Here is a 25,862-nt window from a genome sequence, read left to right as displayed (position 1 = left end):
CATCCTGTGAAGCAAGAGGAGAGGTTGATTTACACCCTTTTACTGGTCACAGAAAAACAAAAGGCTGTGAGAACAGGAAGGCTCTTTGCCAGCAAACAAGGGCTCAGCCCAGTCACAGAACAGTATGTGGAACAATGGGTTTCCAGCAGAGATGGGCACAGCAGCTTTGGTGGCCCACGGAGTTTTGGCTGGTTCCTGGTGCTGAGGAGTTGCTGGGTTTCACATTCTACAATAAGCTGTAAGATGTAACTATAACCCATATTGTTCTTGCAGCCTAAGGGCCTCATGAGTGGGACAGCCAGCCATACAGCAGAGGCCGTCTCCATTACAAGAAGCTGTCTCTGTTTCCTATTATGTCCCTTTAAGGATTCTCTTAGTTTCCAGGGACTTTCTTTCCAGCCTAGAAACACTTTAGGTACAATGGAGATTTTCTTTTATCATTCTAAATCCTTTGCCTTAAATGGGAAAAAAGTTGATCAGGTTTCTTGGCAGACATCTGTAACCAGTGCAAAAAGGAACTGAGATACCCAGGGAGGAGTGGTTTGTGCTACCAAGAGCCCAGGAATGTGGAAATAATGGAATACCAGGGGAAAATACTGTAAGCACACAACAAAATACAATCCAAAAATGAACCTTACAAGGCTTCCCTTGGAAAACTCAAGCAGAGCTTGAATGGTAATGTCAGGAGCAGCTGGGGTCCATCACCACATTCTCCCTTGTTGAAAGCCCTTTTCAGAGGAGTTTGGCTGTAGCTGCCATGGGAGAGTGGGCTCTGCATATGGGGGGGGAAACCTTGGTAGCCACAGCTTCCCTGGCCTGTGCCTTCAGCAGGCTCCACCATTCACTCTTGCCCTCTACCACTTCCTCCTCTCACCACGGTAAAAGAAAGTCTGTCCTGTTTACATGTATTATGTAAGTCCATAATAGCTCATTGTACCAGAAAGCAGGGACTGATCGCTGCCACACTCTCTGAGTCCTCAGAGAGGCACCAAAGGATCCTGAGGGTCGGCTGCTGGACTGTATATCTGCAAAAGTGGGAGATGGAGGGAGGAAGAGCAGAGAAATCTCAGCAGGGACCAGAGAGCAAGTGTTCCTTGACAGAGGGCAATATCTCTGAAGACTGTCTCAGCTATGGCAGAGAAAAGACAAGTGAGGGTAGCCCTCTCTCCTGCTTGGAAGGACAGTAGCCACTTGGGGACCTGTGCTGTAAAGGGTTGATGAAACTTCAGCTTCATGAAACTTTTCAGATGCATTTTGATGTTGCTGGAGTGCCCAAAGTGCCCCTTGAGGCAGGCAGGCTTCCCTCCCTCCTGCCTTCTCGAGAAGGGGCAGGTCAGAGCTGCAGCACCACTTGCCTGGCACCACTCTGCAAATGGCTCTTGGTGCTTAGTCAGCCTCAGGCTCCTTTGGCCTTCAGGAAGAGGGCAGGAAACATGCCAGTGCAAATTGGTTATCAGAGAAGCTTCTGGTTCAGGTTTCCACAAGCACATTCAGAGCCATCCCCCTTGGCTCCAGCTTTCTGCCCTTCCCAGGATGTGCATTTCCTCCAGCATGACAATTAAGTCTCTTCTCTGGGCTCGCTGACCACAAACAACTTCTCTTCCCAAGGATGGCTCCGTCAGACCCACCTTCCCTCCCATCTTGACAAGGATGAGGCTGGGGGACTGACTGAAAGCTGTAGAAGCACCAGCCTATTCCCTAAGGTGGCCAGATGTGTAAAACATCACCTCCTGGCTGCATCTGTCTTGCTCACATCAGGTTTGAGACAAAATACAATCACTTCAGGGAGGAAAAATACACAAACTTCACTGCTGGTTGAGGAGTGAAAAAGCCCCCAATGGGCCAGTTTGTCCCTGTCACCCATCTGCTAGGGAATTTGCAAAATTATCTGAGAAATCATTCTCCTCCTAGCTATCAATGCCACAGGCCAAATTCTTGGAGCATCAGGTCCCTGTCCTGCCCTGGGAGGACCAGCAGCCACAGGACTTCACTTGCCCTTGCACCCCATGGTGCAGCCAGGGGGAAGTTTTATCCTGTTCAAGCAGGGCTGGCACCATGGGAAAAACAGCTGCCTATAATATGTTATCTAACACTTAGCTTTAAGCAGTGAGCTCTGTGAAGCAATTGGACTTATGTTATTCAGTAACTGTGGATTTGTTAGCTCCTGAAGGGCTGGAGGCTCATGTTGAACACCTTGCCATCAGTCGGGAGGGAGGGCAGAAGTATTTGCAGCAGTGACGTGACCTCCCTCTCACAGATGTCACTGAGTGTCTGTCCATCCAAGCCCTTTCTGCCCAGCTGCTCAGGACTGCAGAAGGCCCTACAGCTATTCCCATCCCTGGGGGTTGTGGCACACTAGCTCTGTACTGGCTGCAGTCAGACTGGGCAGTTTTTTGGGAGAGCCAGGTTTCAATGACCTAGATGCAATATCATTCCCAGGAATTCATGGGCAGGAGGCTCTGCTTGCCCTCCCTAAGCTCCCTCCTGTCTGGGCAAATATCTGCCTCCCCCAGCAGCCAAAGGGATCCCAGCCATGGGAGGAATTTGTATGTGAGGAAAGGCTCTCACACAGCCAGGCCAGGAGCTGCAGATACAGTGGGGCAGCTGCTGGTGGAGGTATCGAGGGGAAGCCCCAGCTCTGAACAGATGACATAAATAGGGATGTAACAGGAACTAGATAAATATCATTGACCCTGCCATGTTTGCACACAAGTGACTGTGATTCAGAAGGGTGCTGTTTCTCTCCCTGGGTTGGAGGAAGCCTGGCTGCTTCAGCCAGCATTTGGAGAGGCAGCCCACTCGGAGCATGTTGCAACAGGCAGTGGGGAGCCCTCGCCTGCTACCAGGGGCAGGAGTGCTGAGAAAGAGCAACAGGAGGAATGACAGGTCCACCTTCTCCTAACAGAGAATATGCCATCTCCACTGTTTCATGGAAAGCTTTTGGCAACAAAATTCCAAGCAGCATAACTAGCAGTTGGGTCTGCTAAAGAGCTCCCTAGTTCCAGTCCCTGGCAGCCTCTTCCCCATGCAGTTAAAACAAACACAAGTGATGTTACAAAGGCTCTGGAGGGCCCTCCAGGTTGTGACTACTCACAGCATCCTGGCACTAGAGGAGTAAAAATCAGGTCCCCTCCCTAAACAGCTTCTTTCTGAGCTTGGGGATACTGTTCCCTGGTGTGACAAGGTGGCAACATGCATGTGACCAGAAAATACTCCTGTTAAGAATCATTCCTGCCCCATAGCTGCACCGTTCCCAGCACTGGCTTCTCTTGCCCAGCTCCTCTTTAATAAACACAGGCTGAGGGTTCAGCCTTACAGGCAAAGCAAACACAACTCAGCCAACAGATAAAATCTACTCTGTGGTCTAATGCTGGAAAAATGCCATCACTTGAATGTCCTGAAGCATGGTGAGTTTTCTCAGAGTAATAAGAGTATGAATATGCTCTTGCATATGCAGAACCTAAAAGGACTCTGCAGTCAGAAAGCAATTTCAGATGGTTCCTAGCAGGAAAGTACCATAATATCCCCTTTCAGAGCGAGGGAAATTGAGATAGAGAAGGATTAAAGTAACTTGTCAAAAGCTGCATGGGGTGGGGAATGAATGTACTTTAAATCTTAGGAGATATCCTTTAATGATTCCAATCAAGTTTGTTTGCCTTGTCTCTGTTATTGCAGCTAATGTGAGCACATTTGCTAGAGGCTCCTGCCAGCATTCTCAGTAAGAATGAGGCTGATGATCATACCCAACAGTTTAGGGGTTTTTCTTGATCATCTTTTATGAATAATTGGCAAAAAAGAGGCATGATTTGAAAAAGGCTATTCCCTGATCTCAGTTGCCCTAAGCCTTAAGTAAACACACTCTTCCTTCCCCTCTCCTTTGTGCCATTCAACAGGGGTAAAAGCTGGAGCTGCTTTGGGGTCAGAAGTCTCATAGCTGCCCAGTGACAGCTGAGGGAGGAAAGCTGTCAAACCTGCTTGGAGGGGGGACCTTTGACTTCAGTGGCACCCAGTGACAGTTGCAGGAGCAGTATACATTGTCTCTGGAAAGGGTCACTTCCAGCCTTTCTGGGGTTATTTTGTACCTGTAATTTGTTTTTCATAACATACATTTTAATCCGCAGGATGATGAAGATCATTCCAAACCAGCTTTTCTAACACTCCCTTCTCCTTCCCTGCTTTTTTCCCCAAAGTGCTTGTGGGTGATGCTGGAGGCTGCAATAAGCCATTCTTGAAGGCTATCTTGGATTAAACTTCTACACATGGGACAACATTACTCCCCATGAATTTTAATGTGCTCTTCTAAACATGTCCTTTATACTATACACATGAGATCTGCAGGGGAATAATACCCTGCACCAGCTCACCAAAAAGAACAAATTAGATGTGATTGTACAAACTGAAAACACTGCAATAACCTACCAGAAAATGCAGCTCTGCTTCCTCAGCCTCAGCAGGAGCAGAGGATGCTGAGAGCAAAGCAGGTATTGCCACAGTGCCCAGCTCAGAGGGTGCTGCAGGTCTGGGTTTTGATACCAGGTTATTGCACAGTGGCCACAGGGAGCACAGAGCAGTAGAGGAGGATAGAGAAAAGGCAACAATGCACTGAGGAGTTATCTAGAGGTGACCAGGAGGAAAACCAGAGGATGGAGCTATTTCAAGATCACATGTTTTGGACACTTGGATGGCCCCTCTCTGAGGGTGCCAGGGACCTTTCTCCTCCCCCTTAGGATCTGCAGCCTGAGATCTCTCATAAAGGCAGTTTTGCATCTTTCAGTGCACTGCTTAGTGATCACTTTGTTTTTCAAATGGGTATCTGGAAAAAATGGGATCAAAGCAGACTTTAATTTTCTAGGAATACTCCAGCAATGAGCACTTCTTTGGAGAGCAGAACCTCCTGCTCAAGTTCTTCAGCACAAAGAGATTCAAATCCACCCCCTGGTCTCAACCATTTTAAGCACCAAAATTCCCAAAGGCCTTGCAGCAAAAGCTTTACCTAAACTTGTGACTCAACCAGCCCTGTCCCATTGAGACTCATTGTTTTCCAGTGTGACTATCTAAAAAGGTCAGTGGCTTAGAAATATCTGTCATCTCTGAACTCCTCACATTGGAGTGCTCTAAAAAGCATTTCACTGTCTAAACTCCTCATGGTAACACAGAACTAAGAGTCCTGGGGAATGCTTTTATTTTCTGCAAAAAGCAGTTGCAATGCAGCTTTCTGTAGAGCACACGAGGCTGTGTCTGTGCAAAGGGCAGAGCACCTGGCAGGGAGGCCTTTCAAACCCCTGCCTTTCGAATTCCTCCTGCCAGCTCTGCAGGGGGAATTCACCAGAACTCTGATCCCCTGCAGAAGACAGAAGTTATTGTCACCTGGTTTAAGCAGATGAAAAGGCACAGGTCTGGCTAAGCTCCTGTAGCTTTGCAGGTGGGGAGTTCCTTTGGGGAGTACCTGGAGCTTCCCACCCACCTGCTCTTCAAATCTATGCTGGTGAGGAAAGGCAAGGGTCTGAAGGGAAGGAGGGGAAAGGCTCCACGACAAAAAGCACCAGTTTGACCCCAAACTCAGGAAACCTTCCTGCCCCATGCAGGTGCCTGGCTGTCAGAGGTGTGACCAGGGGCAGGAGCACCCAGTCCAGCCAGTACCACCATGGAGGGCTGGTTTAAGTACAGCAATGAGATGTGAGGACTTGACATGGTCACTAGCTGGGGACAAACTCCCATCTCCATGTCCTCCCTCTTTTCCAGACTGCAGGCTTCTGACCTTGCACCCATCCACATGGTCCCTGGCACAGCAAGGTTTCTCTCCCTGCTCCCAGCATTTATGTTCTGCCATTACAGTAACTGAAGTAATAACAATAGCAAAGATTCCTGAATATTATAATAGAGATTTTTATTTTAAGAGAGCTGTCAGCTACCTACTTTTGTCTTTTTCTATACATTAAATATTAACAACCCAGCCAACGCAATGCAAACTTTAAAAGGCCCTCAATTCAAGCAGTTATGCCCCAGGAATCCAGGGAATACCAGCAAACTCCCAAACTTCTCACCCATCATCACGTTTGAAGAGCAAGCAGCCATTTCAATATTGCACAATTGTTCTCCAAAACTCTTTCATGGCCTTGGACATTCAAGCTTAAGCCCACGTTTTCAACTTACCTCCTTGCTCTTCCCAGAATGTCAAACAAGGCAGAGCACCCAGTCATAGCTCAGGCAGGCACAGGCCCTTGGAGGCTGTGTCAGGATGCTGAGGGGTGCCCCACTCACTCCTCTGCCTTGGGGATCACCACAGCTGGAAGCACTGACATCCTCTGCCCTGGCTGTTGATGCTAGAGGATGTCCACTTTCCTTCAATCTCAAGGCAAAGCACATCACTTGCTGGAAGGAGAGGGGCGTTTCTTCCCACCTCCCACACCCTCTGCATCACCCTGTGTGCTGGGGGAACATAAGGAATGTGGAGATGTCTCCAGTTTTCTTCAACTCTCTCACCCTATTTTCTGGCATATTCTCAAAGGTCAATCACAGTCTTGCACTGAAAATACCAGAGATGAGTGAACTGAGCCCATCCATTCACTTGGCCATCTTCAGTCTCTTTTTCTCATAAGAAGTGAAGGTGGTTCTCCATCAAAATCAACAGAGGATGTTAAATGCCTCTGCTCAGCAACACATCAAAGCCTGCTCCTGCTTCAGCCCAGCTGTGTGCAGGTGATCTCTGCCCGCTGCCTTGCCCTGACTAGTCCCTTTGATATGGGAAGGGCAGTGAAGAGGTCTCTCAAGGAAGCCAAGCAGCAATCAGCTCTTTTGATTACCAAGGGCAACACGAGTATCATTTCAATAGATCTTAAGCTCCATAAAGCAGATACAATCTATTCCTAGCCCAAAGCTATTTGTCCTGCATGGATGTTTTTCTCCTTTCTGTGGAAAAAGTCCTTGTAAAATATGAATTAACTTTTGGGGTGCCACATGTGGCTGCATAAACCCTTCCTGGCCTGGTCTTTGCTCTCCTGAACCCTACTTGCAAAATAAAGGAGGAAAGGAGACAGATGGCAGCAGTTTGGAGGCTGATGTGGGTTGAGTGAATCCCAGGGGCTGGGGACTGCAGGGAACGTGCTGCCTCTGAGAGTAAATGCCTGGGCTCCCAGCAGCTGTTTTTCCAGTTAAAGCAGCTAATAGCCCCCAGAAACACTGTAGACAAGGGAATTTGATAAAGATATATTGTAAAAAGCATACTTTTTGAGCTTGTATAGTTCCTCTGGGTAATAAATGTAAGTCATTTACTCTGTAACAAAAACTAGATTTGCTTGAAGCTTCTGTAACAGTGACTTGAGGACAGCTCAGGTATTTTGCTTCCCCAGCACTGGGTGCAAGCAGCTCTTCACCTCTGTGGCTGCTGAGATGACACTGGCCACTGATGGGTCCCTGCAGAAGGATTCACCAGTGGGTCCTTTAAGTTAAGGAGCATGTCCTACTGCAGCCACACAAAGCCCTCAACTAATGTTGCACAGGTACCACTCATCCTGGCAGTCCCAGGCCACTGAGCACAGGACATCAGAAACATTGTTCTTGGGGTCTCTTCCTTGCCACTGAAGAGCTTGGCTTCACCTTGTACTGATGTGTGTACAGAGAGGATGTCCTGGATGTGTGTTGTCTCGCTGCAAAGTCAGAATCAGCAATGTGAGCAACGGGGCCCAAAGTGTCTGTTCTTACAGCACCCATCTTCATGGATGTTAATTTAGTGAACCAAGAAAGATCAGCTCAATTTTGCAAGAAAATGACTAGAACAAAGATTTCCCTGTGGAAAAAGATTAATTAGGATAAGAAAAAGCACAAACAAGCAGCAATGTCTGGGGAACCATCTCAGGAGCTTCAGTGGTTTGCTTTACAAGTCTTTGCAGTGCAATCTGAGACCAAATCTCCCAACCATTTGCTTGATCAGGAGAAATGTGATGCTTCAGCCCTAATATGGACTAAAGCACATTTTTTGGGGGGAGATGACTTTGTAGATACAAGCAAATCCTTTGGCCTACTCGCAGTTCTAAGGTTTAAATCCAGTCTTTCCAGACCCTGAAGGAGCAACTCCAAAAGAAAGCAGGAGGCTGCAGGATGTGCTTTCCAGCCAGTGCCTTGTAAAAGCATCAGCAGTTACAAGCAAAGCAAGCCTCAGGCCTTCAGTGCCTCTGTGCTGGGTGCCACCAGACTTAACAGAGGCACTGAAAAGTCCTGCTTGGCACTCACAAAGAAACAGGTCTGCCCAGGCTTGGAATAAAGGGTCATAAAATCATCTGTCTCCTCCTCCTCCTTGTTTCAAACATAACTGGTCTGTTGGGGGAAAGCTGCACAGGGCAGCTGCTCCCTGGTTCTGTGAGAAGACACTGCAGCAGCTCTGAACCAGGCAGGTTGTGCACAGCAGCTCCAGCCTTTGGGGATCACCAAAACAAACAGAGCAGAAAGTTTTAAACACCCATCTGAGCATCTCCTGCCCAGCCATGCTGTGTGCAGGTCTTCTGAGCCACTACTGCCTAGGTTGGGAGCCTAAATTCTAACAGGACTCTTTTTTTTCTGCAGCTAAGCATTGCACTAATGCACTTTATACATACAGTCATGATGCTGAGTCACTCCAGAGCATCTTCCCTCCAGTTCTCCCTCGCTATGTTGCTGTCAAGGAACATCATCCCTCTACCCAGACCCTGGGGCTCACTCTGTAGAAATAAAAGCACAGTGTTGTGTGTACTTGAGCTCCTGAGTCCATTAGCTATATTTAGTTCCCATCTACCCAAGGATTTGCAAGAAAATGGATGAATGTGCAAACTTAATTGCAGATTACATCCTATAGATTCTGACAGTCGTGTTTTCCCTTGAAATATGCCTCCAAGATACAGTTGTCTGAATGTATCTAGCATTTACTCAAAGTGTCTGTACAGCATACTGGAGCCCCCCAAGCAGCCTCAGACACTCCACAGCAAAGCTACAGTTTCACAGCTGCAAAGCTGCTGCACAGCAATGGTGTTTCCTGAGTGCAGTTGTTTTGTACCAGTTCTTCATCCCAGTGGACTACTCAGTACATTAGTTGTGTTAAAAAGCAGCACAGTAACAGCTCTCAACAAACACAAAGAGCTGTGGAAGAAGATAATCATCTGATGGGAGGCAAGCCCTTGCTATTTTACTCAGTTTTCTGTTTATACTGAATCCTGGCATTCTTTTCTGGCTGTAACATCCCTAAGTGGTATCTTTCCTGGCTAAACACTGGGGTTTGTGACTTGGTGTCTTTCAACTCCAATCCAGAAGAGTTCAACAAAGGAAAATAAACCTGAAATGATTAAACAGTCAGTTCATGGGAGCCCCCATCTCCTGCTGCATTTGGGAGACACCTGCTTGAGCCACTCAAGGTTTCTGTATTCAGTTACTCATAACTTGGCCAAAATTAAAACCTCTCAGGTTGGAATTCCCCACATCATTTGTTGGTCTCCAGTGGGAATCAAAGGCCATTTTAGGAAAATCAGTTCTTTTCAATGACCAAATCAGGGGGAAAGCATACAATTTTAATGAGGAGATTTTTACTGGATGAGAACAAACATAAGGGAGTCATCTGACATTTCCAGGTTGCATCTCTCTGAGGATTAAGGAGGGAGAGGAATTAGGATTTTATGGGGAAACCTTAATTTTGGCATTTCATATCAATTAGCTGCTTGATTTTGCAATCCAAGTATCCTTCTAATGTAACAAAGAGAACACAATTACACTAATTACTGTAAGAATGAACAACACTACAGTGGAGCTGGGATCCTGGGAGCTCTCCCACTATATTGCATCAGTAAATAATTGCTGCAGTTTGGGTCTCTTCCTGATCTATGTTACAAACCCCACTATTTAATGAAAAGTATGATTTTCTAAAAGCATCTATACACTTCACCAAGGAATAAACACAAATTGAACAGATGGTTTTGCTGTGTAATTGTACACTGAAGATACCAAAGGTAGATTTTCTACGTGATGATCTTTCTCCCAAGCTAAGGGACTGCAGCTGGATTCTTTAGCATCACCATCCCTGTACACTCACTGCTTGGTGCTACTGACTGCATGCAGCTGTCCAAGGCACTTGCTCTCTCTGCATGCTGCAGTACTGAGCCCTCCCCTCTAGAAATCTTGGTGGTGCCTGCATTGAGCAATCTGCTGTACTTAAGCTCCTGAAAGACATTAATGCCTCCTCCCAGCTCTTTGATCTGTCCCTGGGGCAGTCAGCTCGTGCTTGACACGTGGTGCATGTCCATTGCCTCTTTGCAGTCTCCTGAGGCTCACAGGAATGGGACAGTAGCAGGGAGACACAGGAAGGAAGATCCCATGAGAGACAGTTCTTTGGACAGCATCTGCAAAGGGAAAAAAGAACAGGACAGCTCACACAAACAGGGTAGATCCTTTAATGAAGCTTACCTTTGGAAAATGACACGTCCCTGCATAGAGGAAGCTTGATGTCCTCTGGCATGGTTTGTCCCTGTCCCTGCCCAGATCTACCCCTTGGCCCTCACATCCACCATGGCCAAAGCTGCAGAATGGAAGCAGCAGTTCAATGTTACCCACTCTTACTAGTGGATCTTTTTCTGCCAGTCCAACCTGTCCAAAGATTTTCATTGAGTTAAACCAGGATTTAGAGCCCACACACTGAAGCTCTGAATGGAGCAGGACCATTAAACCCATTATTATTGGGTCTCTTGACCTCACATTCTGCACTTATCAGGATTTACATTGTCGTAGAGTTGGTTCCTCTTCTGACCTTTCAGACTCCAGCAGGTTGCAGCAAGAAGGAAGCAAAGATCATTTGCTCCTGTGCTAAAGGAAAAAAGACAGAGAGGGGCTATGGGGCAAAACCTGTTCTATATATAAGGCCTGCATGGGGTTGTTATGGCAACAGGAATTCCAGCCACCACTGTGGGCTCCTCCAAACGCCTCCCCACCAGCCTCTGCAGAGCCCAACTTTGCATTACTCACCAGCCTCCTGCCTAACACTTGGGCTGAAGGGGAGGGGAAAAAAGGTGCAACTCATCTTTTCACAGAAAGCTTTTCCTCCAGAAGCAGAAAGCAAGTGAGAAGAACAGCTTAAATAAATATACCTAAGGGTACAAGCACTGAAAGCCAACCACACCCTCCCAGCTCATGGAGTGCGCAGGGGCTGGGAGCCAACAGTGTGACAAAACCCACCTGCTATGTCCCCAGGGAGGTCAGATGGCTCCTGATGTGGGCTCGTGAGTGCAAGCTAGTGGGATGGCAATGAACCTCTCCTCCACACTCACTGCTGGTCCTCACCGAGGCTCACACAGAGGCTGCCACTTCCCCAAGCTCAGCTTCTTTTGTCTGACTGAAGAAAGTCTGTGTTTCATCCATGCATCCATCTGTGTACTTATATGGTTCTCATCTCCACCGTGTCCAAACCTCAAGGGTCCCCAGGACAGTGTTTGCTTTTCCTTTGCAGCTATCATGCTGGAATTCATAAACAAAACAAGCTGTATGTGAGACACGTGAAGTAAACCTTCCCTTCCCTGTTACTGAAGCCTCCACCAGAGTCCTGCATCCAAGTTTGGGCATTGTTCATCAAGAAAGACAGGCCCCAACTGGCAAGAGCCCAGAGGGCAGCAATAGGAGTGACCAGAGATGTCAAAAACAGGCTCTAGGGAGACACAGAGGGAAACAAGTCAATTAACTCATGAAAACATAAGGCAGAGCAGAGATGGGATAACAATCTCCCATTCACAAAGGGTCCCTGTCAAATGGAGTGGTGACTGTCTTTCTAAATCTGCTGGGAAAAAATAATAGGATTGGAGAATCAGGATGGCTGTTGGGAAAAACTTTCAGAGCAGCAGCACAGTAAAGTCCTGAGGTAGGGTGCCCAGGGAGACTGGAGGGTAAAGACATCACTAAGGCTTTCAAAAAGAATATACTTCAGTATCTGTTGTGAATGGTCTAGACACAGGAATCTTGTTTGGTACAGGTGAATGGATTAGGGTACAGGTGAATGGATTAGGGTACAGGTGAATGGATTAGGGTACATCTTCATGTCCCTTGCTGCCATACACAGCTGTGATTTTTCTGTGAGACCCTCACATGTGCAGTAGAGCTACACATTGATCTTCCATCTGCCTCAGAAGTCATTTACAGTAGTCAGAGTCTCCTTGACTGCAGTGACTGGAATTAGGTCTGGTATTTCAGGAGCCACCTAAGGTTTTCAGTGCCACACATCAATTCCTGGTATTCTAAGCTGTTTCTTCTAAACAGTCTTGCCTGTTCCAGAATTAACATCAGCTCACTGCACCTTACCACGAATCAAAACTCCTTTGATTACCAAGAAACTGTGAAAACAAAGTCAGGGGATTGCACAGAGCACGCCAGTGTGCCTGAGCAGTGTGTGGTAACACAGACACAGTGATCCCAATGGCAACTGCTGAGCAACAGGGCAGCCTGGATCCCAGCTCATTTGAATTGCAGATATAAACCACCCCAACAATCGATAGTGGAAACAGTGACAGTAAGGGGGGAGGGAAGGGTGAAAACTGAAATGAAATCGTTTTAAATCACCACATGACAGTAGTGAGTGACCTCCTCTGAAATGACTTTGGTAACTCTGAAACCTAATTCCAAATGGGAAGGAAAAATAAATGACATCAAAGCCTCAGCTTTTGCTTCTACCCATCTCTGTTCTGCTTTGTATAAAAATCAGATCCAAACTGCCCTCAACACTCAGCCAGGGCCTCTAGGGCTGTAACCTGGCTGCTTTGGGGAAAACAGAGCTGCTGCTGCCACAGTTGTCTCTTCAGCTTCTTCCCTGGAAAACTGTTGTACAAACTCCTTTACCTTCCACTCCCTGTGAGCTGTGTGCAGCAGCTGCCAGCTACAGACACAGCACAGCACCTCTGCTCCAGGCACACAGACCCCTTGGACACAGTCTCCTAAGTTGTCCAGAAGTCTTATTTTCTGGTAAATTCAGTTCTAGGAAAGTAAAACTCCAGAGCTGTTGGTAACCAAACCATGCAGAAGCAGTGCACCAGCCCAGAAGAGCTGTGTTGTCCAGGATCCCCTGGCTACACCCACATAGCAGCTTTGCAGCTTGTCCTCTGTGTCTAGCTACATTCTCTAACTCACCTTGAGCTACTGCCATGGCTGCAGGATGCTTTAGAAGAAATAGGAGAAGCCAAAAACCACAGGGCCTACATTACCCTAAAAATAAACAACCGAGAAGAGTCAGAGTTGTTGAAAGGGTGAGCTGGAACCAACAGAGCCCAACCTGCCCAGAGCACAGAGAGCAAAACACAGATCAGTATCAGAATCACACCAGCCACCAGCAGCCCAGTGCACACAGAGCACCATGAGCTGCAGTGGGCTCTCCAGCAGCCTCCTGGCAGCAAAGCCACGACTGCTGCAAGGCGAGCTGGGGAGGAAGCGCAGCCCCGCAGCGGCACAGCCCCGTGTCACATGGACCAGCTTTGGGTATTTTTGTTCCTGGTAATAAATAAATAAATCCAATTGTGATGATTAAGTGGAAGAAAAAGAAGGCTGTTATCAATACAGAGTGCCTATGCAGTACATTAAACCCAAGTAATTTAAAGAGCAGATCGTATGGTGTAAATAATTGATTCACTTTTGGTAAGCACAACACCACTTCAGCTGCCCAACTTTTCAAGGAGGGTGTTGCTATTTAATTAAAATGTAGGCCTTTACAAATGCATGTGGGGCTTTAATCATTCATGTTTGAAGTAAGCTGACTTGGTTGTGCATTAAGAAGAATATAATGACTTCTATCTTTCTATAGATCCTGACCAGAGCCATGAGTGAGCTGAGGAAGTCTGTCTGTGACGAGAGCATGTTTTGGCCCCCTGTGCAGCACAAAGTCACCTGGAAAGATGCATTTGCTGAGGTCAAACTGAACAAAGAACAAAGTGCTGGAGAGCCAGTGCAGGCAGAATCAATGCCTCGGTGTTTGTTTTGAAGCAGGTTCTTCCTGGCAATTAGGGATGCTATGAATCTGGATAACCAGAGGGAAGATGATTTCAAAAGCTTTAATTGTTTTCCTCCTAATGACACTGCAGGCAACAGCTCTCTCCCTCCTTCCCCAGATCTCTGTCTCAATGGGAGCTTGTTAGCTGGTTTGTGGGGTCTGCATCTGACCTGGGCAAGGGCAGCACAGCAGGAACCTCTGCCCTGGTCTGAGCAGAAACTTCCACAAAACAGATTCCACACCAAAATAAAGCTCTGCTGCTCAGGAAGTAAATCAAAAGCACCCAATACTCATTATTTTGAAATAGCTGGGGTTTTACCCTAAGCTGTCTTGAGAGCCCAGCACCATGAAACCAGCATTAACCTGCAGGGTCTGCTGCAAGGCATGGATGCATGCAGGGACCCTGGGCTGCTCTGCCCCAAGCTGCTTCAACAGCTCACAGTAGCCAAGGATGGCTTCCCTGGCATTTATTTACACCAAGTGATCTAAGCCTGCCCCAAAGCACATGACTTCAGTATTTAAAGGAAAATTGAGAAAGGAATATTTTTAGCTTAAACAACCCAGTGCCCATACCTTGCTCTGCAGCCTGTAGGGAGGTGAAGGAGGGGTTTGCAGCCAAGATTCTGTGCTTATGACAGGCAGCTGACCATCCTCCTGAAGCATAACTGGGAGCTGCAAAAGGCAAGTGAGAGAATCCCAGAATGGTTGGGGTCTGAAAGGCCCTCCAGAGCTCACCCAGCCCAACCTCCTGCTAAAGCAGGTTCCCCTCAATCAGGTCACAAAGGAATGTGTCCAGGTGGGTTTGGAAACCTCTAGAGGAGACTCCACACCCTCCCTGGGCAGCCTGGTCCAGGGCTCCCTCACCTGAACAGCAAAGAACCTTTCCCTTCTGTTTAAATGGAACCTCTTGTGTTCCAGCTCATATTCTTTACCCCCAGTCCTGTTGCTGGACACTACAGAAACGTGTTGCCTCATCCTTCTGACACCCACCCTTTAGGTACTTATAAGGGTTGATGAGGTCCCCCCTCAGTCTTCTCCAGGCTGAACAGCCCCAGGTCTTGCAGCCTTTCCTCATAAGATGCACCAGTCCTCTGATCATCTCTGTAGCCCTGCACTGGACTCCAGCAGTTCCCTGTCTCTCTTGAGCTGGGGAGCCCAGAACTGGACACAATAGTTTATTATTAACCAGGACTCCCAGGTCTCTCTCTGCAGAGCTGCTCTCCAGCAGGTCACCCCCAGCCTGTCCTGGTGCATGGGGTTGTTCCTCCCCAGATGCAGGACTCTGCACTTGCCCTTGTTGAACCTCATGAGGTTCCTCTGCCCAACTCCCAGCCTACCCAGCTCTCGCTGAATGGCAGCAAAGCCTCTGGTGAATCAGTGATGAGTGACTCCCCTCTCCCACTGGAGTGGAGCTTTGGGAGTCCACTGAACAAGCACAACAATCACATTTTTATCCCAACTCTAGTCAAACATTTCAGCAGATTGTCTTTTCCCTGACACATTCAGCAATATTTTGTCATCATAAATGTACTCTGGTTTACATTAACTAAAGCTCTCTCTCCTTCAATATCTAGTTTGAAAAATGTTGGCAATGAGCATTAATTCAAAGTAGATTTATACCCACAGACTGTGCTAGAACACTGGGGTGAGTTTCCCACAACATGAACCTAAGTTTACCAAATAAGAATAGGAAAAACCCAAAGAACCAATTCCCATCATCCAACTTACACAAGACAAATGGACAAGGGCAGTGGGAATCCACCAACATAAACCACTGTCAGACTTTGTGATATCCATGTATACTTAAGAAAAAAACATGAACTGCAGCGTCTCAAGAGGAGACAGGACTTGAAAGGCATCCAGCATGGGGGTTGAAAATTGACCACATCCTAAATTGCAGCTGGTGGGAGCTCCCAGAGCCAGGGTGGGAGATGCTTCCAGGGGAGCAGCCACTGGCTTACAGGGCTTGGGAGCAGAGTTGTGCATGTTAAGCCTTCAAAATACTTTGTTTTTCCAAGAGACACTTTTTTCCCTGCAAACTTTCCACAAGGGAAAAAGTCCTCTCAAGATAGACCCATGGGGTGTGCAGAAGCACATGCCTTGTCTTCCAAAGATCTTCCCAAATTGTCCCAACTTATATCCCAAGCTCCTCCTGTGAGGGCAGACAGACTGACCACCACAAACCCACTCACACTGTCCACAGAAACCCTACAGCCCCAGAGGACTCAACTCCCCTCTCTCCCTACAAAAGCCAAGTAGTTTACCCAAACAATGCCCAGAGCATGGGCAACTTTGTCTTCCTTCCAGGCTTGGCCAGGCCTCTGCTGAGGGCCCCATTCCCCCAGGCACTCAGGGGGATGCTGCACTCCTCTAAGTCAGAGGAACGAGCACTCCCATAACGGAGGAAGGGACCCACGGGCAGGTGGCTGCAGAAGGTTGGTGTGACAAGCAGAGTCCTGTCCAGCCCCACTGAGCCCCAGGGAGACAGAAGAGAAGCTGAGGGAGATGCCTTACTGCAAAAGCAGCCCTGAGAGCACCTGTGTTTTTAAGCCCATCCCTGTGAAGGAGTGGCAGCTTCACCTCCCTTTGTCCATCTCCTGGCGTGAGGAAGACCTTGCAGCTCTCTCTTGCAGAAGGCTGACAGTGTCAGAGCACATTTATCTGATGTCTCTATAGAGTGATATAATTAATAAAAATCAGACTGTAGTTTGGGCCAAAACAGGGAAGGAGGAAGAGGGGAGCTGAAACATTTCCAAACTGTAAAAACATATATGCTGGGGTTTTTTTTATTAAACTAAAGCTTTGACATTGTTTAAAAGAACAAAAATGTTGTGTTGATAAATATTAATAGAGAAAAGGATTAAACAGAAGGCTAAAATAGCAGGAACATGAAAGCTTATATCTGAGTTTGAGGACAAATGTTCCTCCTCAGCTCCAAACTTTGCCTTACTTTGGTCAGGGGTCAAGAAAATTCACAGCAGGCTCAGTTCTCCCCAGCAAAGAGACAGTGGAAAGAGGCATCCTCCTTGGGCATCCCCATGGCTAGGGCTGGCCATAAGAAAGCAACTTAGCAACCGAAACATAAACACAGTGATTTCTTCTTGGTCATAAATGACAGCTGCGAGAGCAGGGATAACTCACCCAGAGAAGTCAGGCAAGTATCACAAGCATGCCCAGGAGCATCTTCATAGACCAGACTTTACCTCCTGCCAAGGAAGCAAACACCAGCAGCCGCTCACCCATGGTGGCTCAGCTTCCTCCAGCACTTTTGACCCATTTGTTCCCCAAGGTGTTCGTTTGTCCCACTCGCATCATTGCCCCAGGGGAGGTGTGGGGCGGGCAGCAGCCTCAGGGAGCCAGGGGCGGTGTGGGGCGGGCAGCAGCCTCAGGGAGCCGGAGCCAGGGGAGGTGTGGGGCGGGCAGCAGCCTCGGGGAGCCAGGGGCGGTGTGGGGCGGGCAGCAGCCTCGGGGAGCCAGGGGAGGTGTGGGGCGGGCAGCAGCCTCGGGGAGCCAGGGGAGGTGTGGGGCGGGCAGCAGCCTCAGGGAGCCGGAGTTGGCCAGGGGAGGTGTGGGGCGGGCAGCAGCCTCGGGGAGCCGGAGCCAGGGGAGGTGTGGGGCGGGCAGCAGCCTCAGGGAGCCAGGGGAGGTGTGGGGCGGGCAGCAGCCTCGGGGAGCCGGAGCCAGGGGAGGTGTGGGGCGGGCAGCAGCCTCAGGGAGCCAGGGGAGGTGTGGGGCGGGCAGCAGCCTCGGGGAGCCGGAGCCAGGGGAGGTGTGGGGCGGGCAGCAGCCTCAGGGAGCCGGAGCCAGGGGAGGTGTGGGGCGGGCAGCAGCCTCAGGGAGCCGGAGCCAGGGGAGGTGTGGGGCGGGCAGCAGCCTCGGGGAGCCGGAGCCAGGGGAGGTGTGGGGCGGGCAGCAGCCTCAGGGAGCCGGAGCCAGGGGAGGTGTGGGGCGGGCAGCAGCCTCGGGGAGCCGGAGCCAGGGGAGGTGTGGGGCGGGCAGCAGCCTCGGGGAGCCGGAGCCAGGGGAGGTGTGGGGCGGGCAGCAGCCTCGGGGAGCCGGAGCCAGGGGAGGTGTGGGGCGGGCAGCAGCCTCGGGGAGCCGGAGCTGGCCAGGGGAGGTGTGGGGCGGGCAGCAGCCGCTCTGCTCCTGGCTGCCGGGGCAGAAACACGCGGGTGCGCACCCTGCAGCGGCCACCGGCCGGGGGAGAGGAGGGGGAGAGGGGGCAAGAGGAGAGAAGCCGGGGGAGCGAGCGGGGGCAGGGGGTGTTCCCGCTCCGCCGCCGCCAGGGGGGGCTTTAGGACCGCGCGCCGCCGCCCGCCCCTCACCGTGCCGCGGGCCCCGCTCCGGGCTCCGCTCTCCCGCGTCTCTGTCCCTCCTCTCCTGCGCCCGCATCTCGGTCTCTCCTCTTCCCCGCCGCCTCATCTCGGTTGCTCCCGACACTCCGCTCGGCCGTGGGCAGCGCGTCTCGGAGCATCTCTGCGCACGGGCTCCAGCCTCCCGCCTGCGCCCACCGCGCTGCCTCAGCCCCAGCAGCATTCTGCCGCGGAACCCGGGTGAAGCTCTGCCCCGTTTCCCATCTCATCCCTGAGCAGGATGGCACCCGTGGGCATAGCTCCTCGCCAAGGAGAACACACTAATTACTCTTCCCGGCACTGAGCAGGTTGGGTTGCCCCTAAGCGCCTGCAGCCTGTTGCAATAAGGACTGCGGCTGGGTGAGGGGGTCAAGGAGCTGTGCTGACAACGTTTGAGGCTGAGATACATTTCTGAAGCTCCTTGGTTTTGTCTTCTCATAGGGTACCGGGTCATCTGGCTAACAGAGGTTTGGCCAGCAGATCCAGCCGCCCAGTGCATGCCCCATGGCCGGGGTGCAGCCCCTCTCTGCAGAGCTTGTGGTCACTGTCTTTGGTAGTAAACACCTCTGGCAGTTAAGCAGAGAGCACAGCTTGGCAGGACCTTACCCAGGTAAAAAGCTGATGTGTCCAGGTAACCGCCTGCTCCAGCCAGGCAAAGAGCCCCAAGCGCTACCTGTGCCTGGTGCCAGACTGAATTACTGAGCTGCTGTACACCCCACAACTGGCCCATTCTACCCCTCTCTGTGTGAGATCCAAGCCCTCCCCAGAAACGAGCTCTGTGAAGGACCCTCTGCTCTGTCCCCTCTGCCCTGAGCTGGCTGCAGGGGGTTGAGGCATCTCCAGGCCCTTCAGTCACCTGTGAAAAGTTTCCAGCCACAAAAGTAGCTCTGAATTATAAATGAATTTGCTTTGTCAAATGAAGATCTCAGCTCAGGCTGAGGGATTAGGTCTCAGCCATGCTGGAGACAGATCCTGACAACAAAGCCCCAAGCACATCTGTACCCTGTGATGGATCCCAGGGCATCACCTGAGTAACACAATCAGCTGCTTTCATGCAATCAGAGGGGGAGCAGGACCCATCCCAGGTCCCCAGCCTGTCCCACAGGCAAATACAAATTGCAGCAGGGCTGAGATGTGGCTGCAGGGGCTGTGATGAGGCCGCTGGTTTTACTCTGATGCTCCCAAGGGAAGCACTGCCAATCCCAAACACATCCTGGGGCAGAGAAGGGAAGGGAGGACCTGCCTGGTCTCACTGGCTTGGTCACTGTGGCTCATGGCAGCCCTTGGCTCTGTATCCAGGAGAGTCTTTCAGGGGAAAGGGCTTTTTTGTGAAGTCCTCTCCAGCAGGATTTATTAAGAGCAGCAGCCTGAGAGCTGCTGTCAATCCTCCATGACCCCACTGCTCCTGTTCACTTCTCTCGCCCCTTGACTACCAAGAGCTCTTCTTAAATAACAGTCAATATTGTCACACTGCTTGCCAAAGGAAAGAATAAATACCAGGGGACACCTTGTTCTTCCCACGGGGAGTGTGGCCGAAGTGGCAAAGCCAGGGGGCCAGTGGGACACCCCAGCTGTGCCTGGCAGGGGGAAGCACCTTTCCAGCTGCAGGGACAGAGGCCAACGCAAGAGCCAGGCACGTAGGCACAAAGCTCAGGGTGTCTGGTGACTCATGGCAGGGCACTGCCTCTCAACCCACCTGCTCCAGGCAGGAAATTAGAAACCTGAAAGGGAAATTGCTGCAACCAGAAACTTTTAACCCCAAACCAGCTACCTAGCGTTGGAGGAGCCTCTGAAACCATGCTGAGGTTTCACCAGGGATATCACCTCACACACCATCCCAGCTGGCACCAGAGGCACTGGTTGCTGGCCACGTAGCCCAGCCCTGTCCTGCCAGGACAGATGCTGTGGGCACTCATCAGCCCCGCTCATGTACAGCTGGAGTTGCTCATCTGTGCCTGACGAGGGGCCACACTGCACCATCTGGTCCCTGTAGTGACCCATTTCTGGCAGGAAAAGGTTATGCTGCACAGAACTTTGGGGGAAAAAAGAAGTCACTCTGGTTGTTGTGGTATTTCTCAGATGTTCAGAAAAGGTCTGATTTATAGAGCAGGTGCCCTGAAGGGAAATGAGTAGATGCAAAGCATTATTAGCCTTGCACTTCCCCTGCATGGTCACCACAGTGAGGGTCCAGTGCCTCTGCCTCTTCCCAGCCCACCTCAGTGCCCATGCACACACCCCAACGGGCTGGGGAGTGCTGTGAAAATACACATGAACAGGACAGAAAACCCCTGGCCCACGTTCCAGCCCAGCCATTCTGCCAGCTCCTGAGCAGGGTGTTCCCCTGGACAGGGGCTGGGGGCTGCTCCAGGCAGGCAGGGATGCCCCAGGATGTGTCTTGCCCTGGCCATCCCAGGCAGGTTTATCGTGCCACATGGATGCAGGGGAGAAAGAAGTGGGAGAAAACACCCTGTTTGGGTGACTGGGGATTCTTTTAATGAGGTCTGCAGAAAAGCTCGAGGAGTTTGCAGCGCAGAAAGCTGAGCTGTTCTGCAGCCTGAGCCCGGAGCGTGCTCCCACACAGCGTGGGCTGCTGCAGAGGAAAGCCCCACTCTGCAGTGGCTGCACCAGAGCTGTGCTGCCCTGCCTGTCCCTCTGCCCTGCCTGTCCTGCCACACTGGTCCCTCCGCCTTGCTCATCCCTCTGCCATGCCCAATCCTTGCAGGGCTCCTCTCTGGCACTCTCCCAGCACAGCCCACGCAAAAGGGGGGGGTCTGCTCCCAGCTCTTTGTTTACAGCTGGCCTCGAGGAGGGGATCTCACACACACACCCGCAGCACGTGCTGGAAGCAGTGCCCGTACCAAGGGGCAGTGCCGGTACCGAGGGGCAGTGCCCGTGCCGGGGGACAGTGCCGATACCAAGGGGCAGTGCCGGTACCAAGGGGCAGTGCCAGTGGCGGTGCCGGGCCGGCGGCAGCAGCAGCAGTGGGAGGGAGCCCGGCCCCACGCAGGCTCCAGCCAAGCGCTGGGGGTGGAGGAAGCTTCCCAGAAGAAGGAGAGCTAAATAAAGGCAAGGCCTGGAACAACCCAGGGCTGCCAGCTATTTATTCTAGCATGCCTGCACGCTGCGGAGCAGCAGAAAAGATATTTTAAAGCTGCTTCAAGGAAGCTTGTCTGGCTGCCTGGGCTTGTTGATCAAAAAGCTAATTGCCAACCCTTCCACCTGACATCTTTGAGCCCTGCACCACCTTCAGACACGTATCTTCCTCAACCTACCTCCCCGAGAGCAGCTGGCCCCTCCGTTGGCACTACACTGAAGCGGGCACTTGGAAAAAAAGGCCTTAGAACAATCAGATTAGTAAAGCTTGGGGAGCATCCCCCATCCTGCACTCAACTTACTTCTGGCCAGCCCCACTGAGAACTTTCTCATCAGCTTTTAGCATCCAGAGCACATCCTTCTCCACTCATAAGCACTTACCCCTCTAGGCTTACAAATTTCAGCTCCTATTTAAAGAAGCAACCACTGCAATCTTTGTTCTGGAATATGTATTTTTTACTGAAAAAATCATTCATAAATTAACAAATACAAAAATGTACAAACACATGGGTAAATAAATGTAATGACACAAAGGATTGCTTTGCTGAGAAGTGTGTGTGTGTTTTAAAACACTAGTCTTCAGTGCAAAAACGTCCCCCTGGCACCTCTTAAAAACATAACAGTAAGCTCAAAAGCCATGATGATGGAAAGCTACTTTTAGAGTTTCAAGCCACTTGTGATGGTGAGCAACCCCAAAGGCCGGGCTGTTGCTCAGACAGTACCTTCCTGCGAGAAGCAGAGCTTTACAGAGAACCAACTGTCGATACATAGCTTTTGCAAATAAAACCCAGATGGCCCTTTTAAAACAAGGAGTCAGCACAGACCAGGGCCTGCCCTCCAGCAGGCTGGCCTGTGGTGTTGACATGAGAGGGGCAAACGAGTGGCCTTGTTGAATTTCAGCTGCCAGAATATGTACAAAGTTCTCCTTAGCACGAGAATTGTTACACCATAACAGCACATGCGCTTGACGGTATGTTTTTAACAGTTACATTTACTATACAGTATTTGACATAGCTGATAAGATTAACAGTGCACATTTCAGATATTCCACATCTTAAAAAAACCAAAAAGGAGAAAAAACCCAAACTTCAACGTGATTAGAACAAAAAGAACTCCAAAAGATGCTGCTGGAGGGGGGTGTGGACCCTTTAGTGCCAACTGCAGAGTGCATTTCTGAGCAGAGGTAACGGCTTTTTGTTCAGGACGAGGTGCGACGGGTGTCAGGTTCACATGGAGGGCTGAGGATCCCGACTAAAGTAGTTTAACACCTACTCACACACACACATGCATGACTCCCGGGGTAGTGAACTTGGGACTGGTTGAAATACATTCCTTGTTTGAAGCACCATTGAACAAAGACAGATTTCTAGCAAGGTCTCAAGATGAAAGAAGAGAGGGGGGAGGGCAACGCGGGTTCAGCATCTGAAAAGGGTCCACGGGAATTAAGAGGAGATTCAGAAGCAAGTCTTTATTGCTATATGTGCCATAAAAAGCAAATCCTCACCTCTGCCTATAAATAACCAGGTAGAATCCCCTCGGGAAGCAAGTTTAAAGCAACGTGTAAGTTCAAAGGTTTCAAACCTAAGTTACCAACTTATCGGTGCTTTTTCAAGGGCGGGCAGGCTGCCCTCTCATACTGCCCGATAAGCTCTGCACAGGAACTCGTGTTTCCTAAGCTAATGTTTTCTGGGTACGGGTTAGGAATGCCCTGGGCAGTCACACCCACCACAGATGCGTATGGGGATCATACGTCCACGGAACCGAGAAAACAAATGTAAACCATGAGAAGGGAACCGAAGGCAAACAACGCGATAAAAGAAAGTTAAAGTTCTTGGGAGGTTAAGTACCCACCACTGTTGTGTATAAATACAAATTCAAAAGCAACTCCCAATGTATTTGCTTTTAAGTCAGAGAGGTCCAGTAAGAGTGACCGTGTCGGTGCTGGATTGAGCAGCAGTGGGGAGCAGAGCCCGGGGCCCAGCCTGCCCACAGTGACTGTGGAGAAGGGGGATGGAAGATCGGAGAAGGGAGGGAGGGAGCACTCCAGTTTGGATGGGGTGTCAGACCAAGCTCTCTGGCTCCTGGTCCTCATGTTTCTGTGAGTTTGATTCATGTGTCCTTCATTTCTCTCTCACTAACCTGTGACAACCTGTTCCTGGCTGTGCCTGTGCAGGTGCTGACGGTGATAACCGAGTGCACCACTTGCCTCCAACAGCACTCCGGTGTGCTGCTAGATGTACACAACACATACCAGCCAAACCAACCTCTCACACCGTACCACCAGGCCACAGGAGTGGCACACGGGCACTGCTGGCCCTGGGCAAGCTCGATGTGCTGCAGCCAGCTGCCCCATCCCAACGATGGCACCCGGGCAAAAGCAGGTGGCCTGTGGGCTATGAGTGTGGCTACGAGCTCTGGAGCAACCTGCCAAGCTCACATTTACCATCAGTGGGATGGAGAGCAACAGGCAAAAGATTTTATTGCCTATGGCTTTTGGAATCACTTGTGCATCATGTTGCAAAAGTGATAGAAAGAGGAGTTTTTTCATCAATATTCCCATTTCCTTGGAGAAAGCCACTCCCATGGTTTCTGGAATGAGCAATGGGCACAGCTGTATTTCTCATCTCCTGCACGGGTAAGTTTAGGGCCCTGTCCCACAAACCTTTCTGCATATGCACAGCTCAAGTCATGCAGGCAGTCTCACTGGCTTAAAAGGGAACAGCTTGCACGAGGACAGTGATGTACACGTAAGTGTTTACAGAACTCAGGACTAAAATGAGTGACCGTGTGTAAACCTCTGCCTTGGGTTTGCCTGGATATGAGCCGTAAGAGAGAAACAAAAAGGGGCAATTTACACAGCATATTTACACTTACACTTCTTTAAGAAGCGATTCTGTTGTATATACTTCAAGCAGGTCATTTAAAAAACTGCACAGACGTAGAAGGGTTTCAGAAGTCGTTTGATCTCCCACCAGGGCAGCAGCCGACCGAGTCGCTCCCGACGCTGGTTGTCGAGAAGGCAGAGTCACTCAGCTGAGCCGCTTCCCGGAGGAGAAAGCGTGTCCAAGGTGAGTCCCAGTGCTAGAGATTGCTGGAAGAGGAATGTGGAGATGAGAGCAGCAGGTCAAACCGTTGTCCTGAAACCCAGAAAGCAAGTGGCAGAAAAAAAAGAGAGACTGCTGAGCTCGCTGCACGAGTATCGGGCTGGACTGGTACAGCTGGGGCAATTTGTGCGTGCACTTTCAGCCTTATTCTCCAAAATACTGTGATCCTTCATCAGACAAAGTGTTGCTTGTCCTCAATAACCCTTGGAAAAGAAAGTCTAGCATGGTGCTTTCTTGGTGAAGGGCAGAGCAAAGTTATTTTCTCCTCTTAATATTCGGTCACCAGAGCCAGCTCCGGTGTCAGGTTAACAGTGATGTTCTTATACAAGGCGTCATACGTGACGTTTGGAAAGTAGTTCAAGTTATTGAGGCCATCCAGGGCTTGCCTTTCTTTTGACTTCCTCAGCAAAGCGTACCTGTGAAACGAGAACCAGAGGCCAGAGTCACTTCCCTCTATCTCACACAGCCCTGCAAAGCCCTCCCAAAGCTACTACAGCACCCTGGAGACAGCCAGTGCCAGCAGCAGCTATGAAACACATTTCTGAGCCCTTAATGAAGACAGCCATCACATTTTATACCTTGGTAAATATCCTGAACTCTACAGAACTACAGTCCATCACTTGATGAAGAGCAAAATGCTCTCTGTGCCACCAGCAAGCACTCAGCTGTCAAAAACTCCTGCCCAAAGCCTGCTAGTCTCATTCCCAGGAGGGAGCCCTCACCAGCCAAAACATCCCAGAAGAAAGCAGCTGATGGGAGATGTGGTCCTTCCCACTTTTAAGAAACTGGACCACAAACAAGAGCAGAGTATTATTCTGAGGGATAGGGGATGAGGAAGTAAAACTAAAAGCATGATGGTTTGGGGAAGGAAACTGCAGCTGGTGCATGAGAACAGCCTCAGACAAGTTTAGGGGTGGCGTGATGAGCTGTAAGGGCTAAGAGTGGGAAGGAAAGAACTAAATTAAGCAGAAATGTCTCAACAGGACAAGACACTGACTGTCTGAGCTGCAGTGCTGGGCATCTGGCAGCACCAGCACAAGTGGGACCCGGGCTGAGACCTGCAGACAGACAAAGCACCAGGGAAGGGATGTGTTGGGAGGAGGATGTTGAGTGAGCACAAAGAGGGAAGTGCCAAAGCTGGTTTCAAAGAGCATCACGACATGGGCAGAATGCAAACTCTTCATGAACACCTTCCTTCTCCACAGTGAGGAGTGCTGGGTCCCCCCACTCAGGTACGAGAATCATAGAACTGTTTTGGTTGGAAAAGACCTGTAAGATCATCGAGTTCAAACCCTCCCCTCACCCTGCCCAGCCCAGCACTAACCCATGGCCCTCAGC

General features: G+C 50.1%; 1 protein-coding gene across 1 annotated transcript in view; it reads right to left on the bottom strand.

Annotated features, from left to right (window-relative positions):
* Nucleotides 1-21,907: 21,907 nt before the first annotated feature.
* Nucleotides 21,908-25,862, bottom strand: part of B4GALT5 (beta-1,4-galactosyltransferase 5) — a 39,727-nt gene continuing 35,772 nt past the window's right edge. Inside the window, exon 9 of the mRNA XM_062008952.1 lies at nt 21,908-24,940. Within this exon, the coding sequence (XP_061864936.1) occupies nt 24,793-24,940 (148 nt within the window). The 3' untranslated portion in view covers nt 21,908-24,792. The remainder of the gene's footprint in view (nt 24,941-25,862) is intronic.

Source organism: Colius striatus, chromosome 16, assembly GCF_028858725.1.
Source record: "Colius striatus isolate bColStr4 chromosome 16, bColStr4.1.hap1, whole genome shotgun sequence".
NCBI lineage: Eukaryota > Metazoa > Chordata > Aves > Coliiformes > Coliidae > Colius > Colius striatus.
The sequence above is the reverse complement of the archived record's forward strand: the minus strand, read 5'-3'. Positions and strand labels throughout refer to the sequence as shown.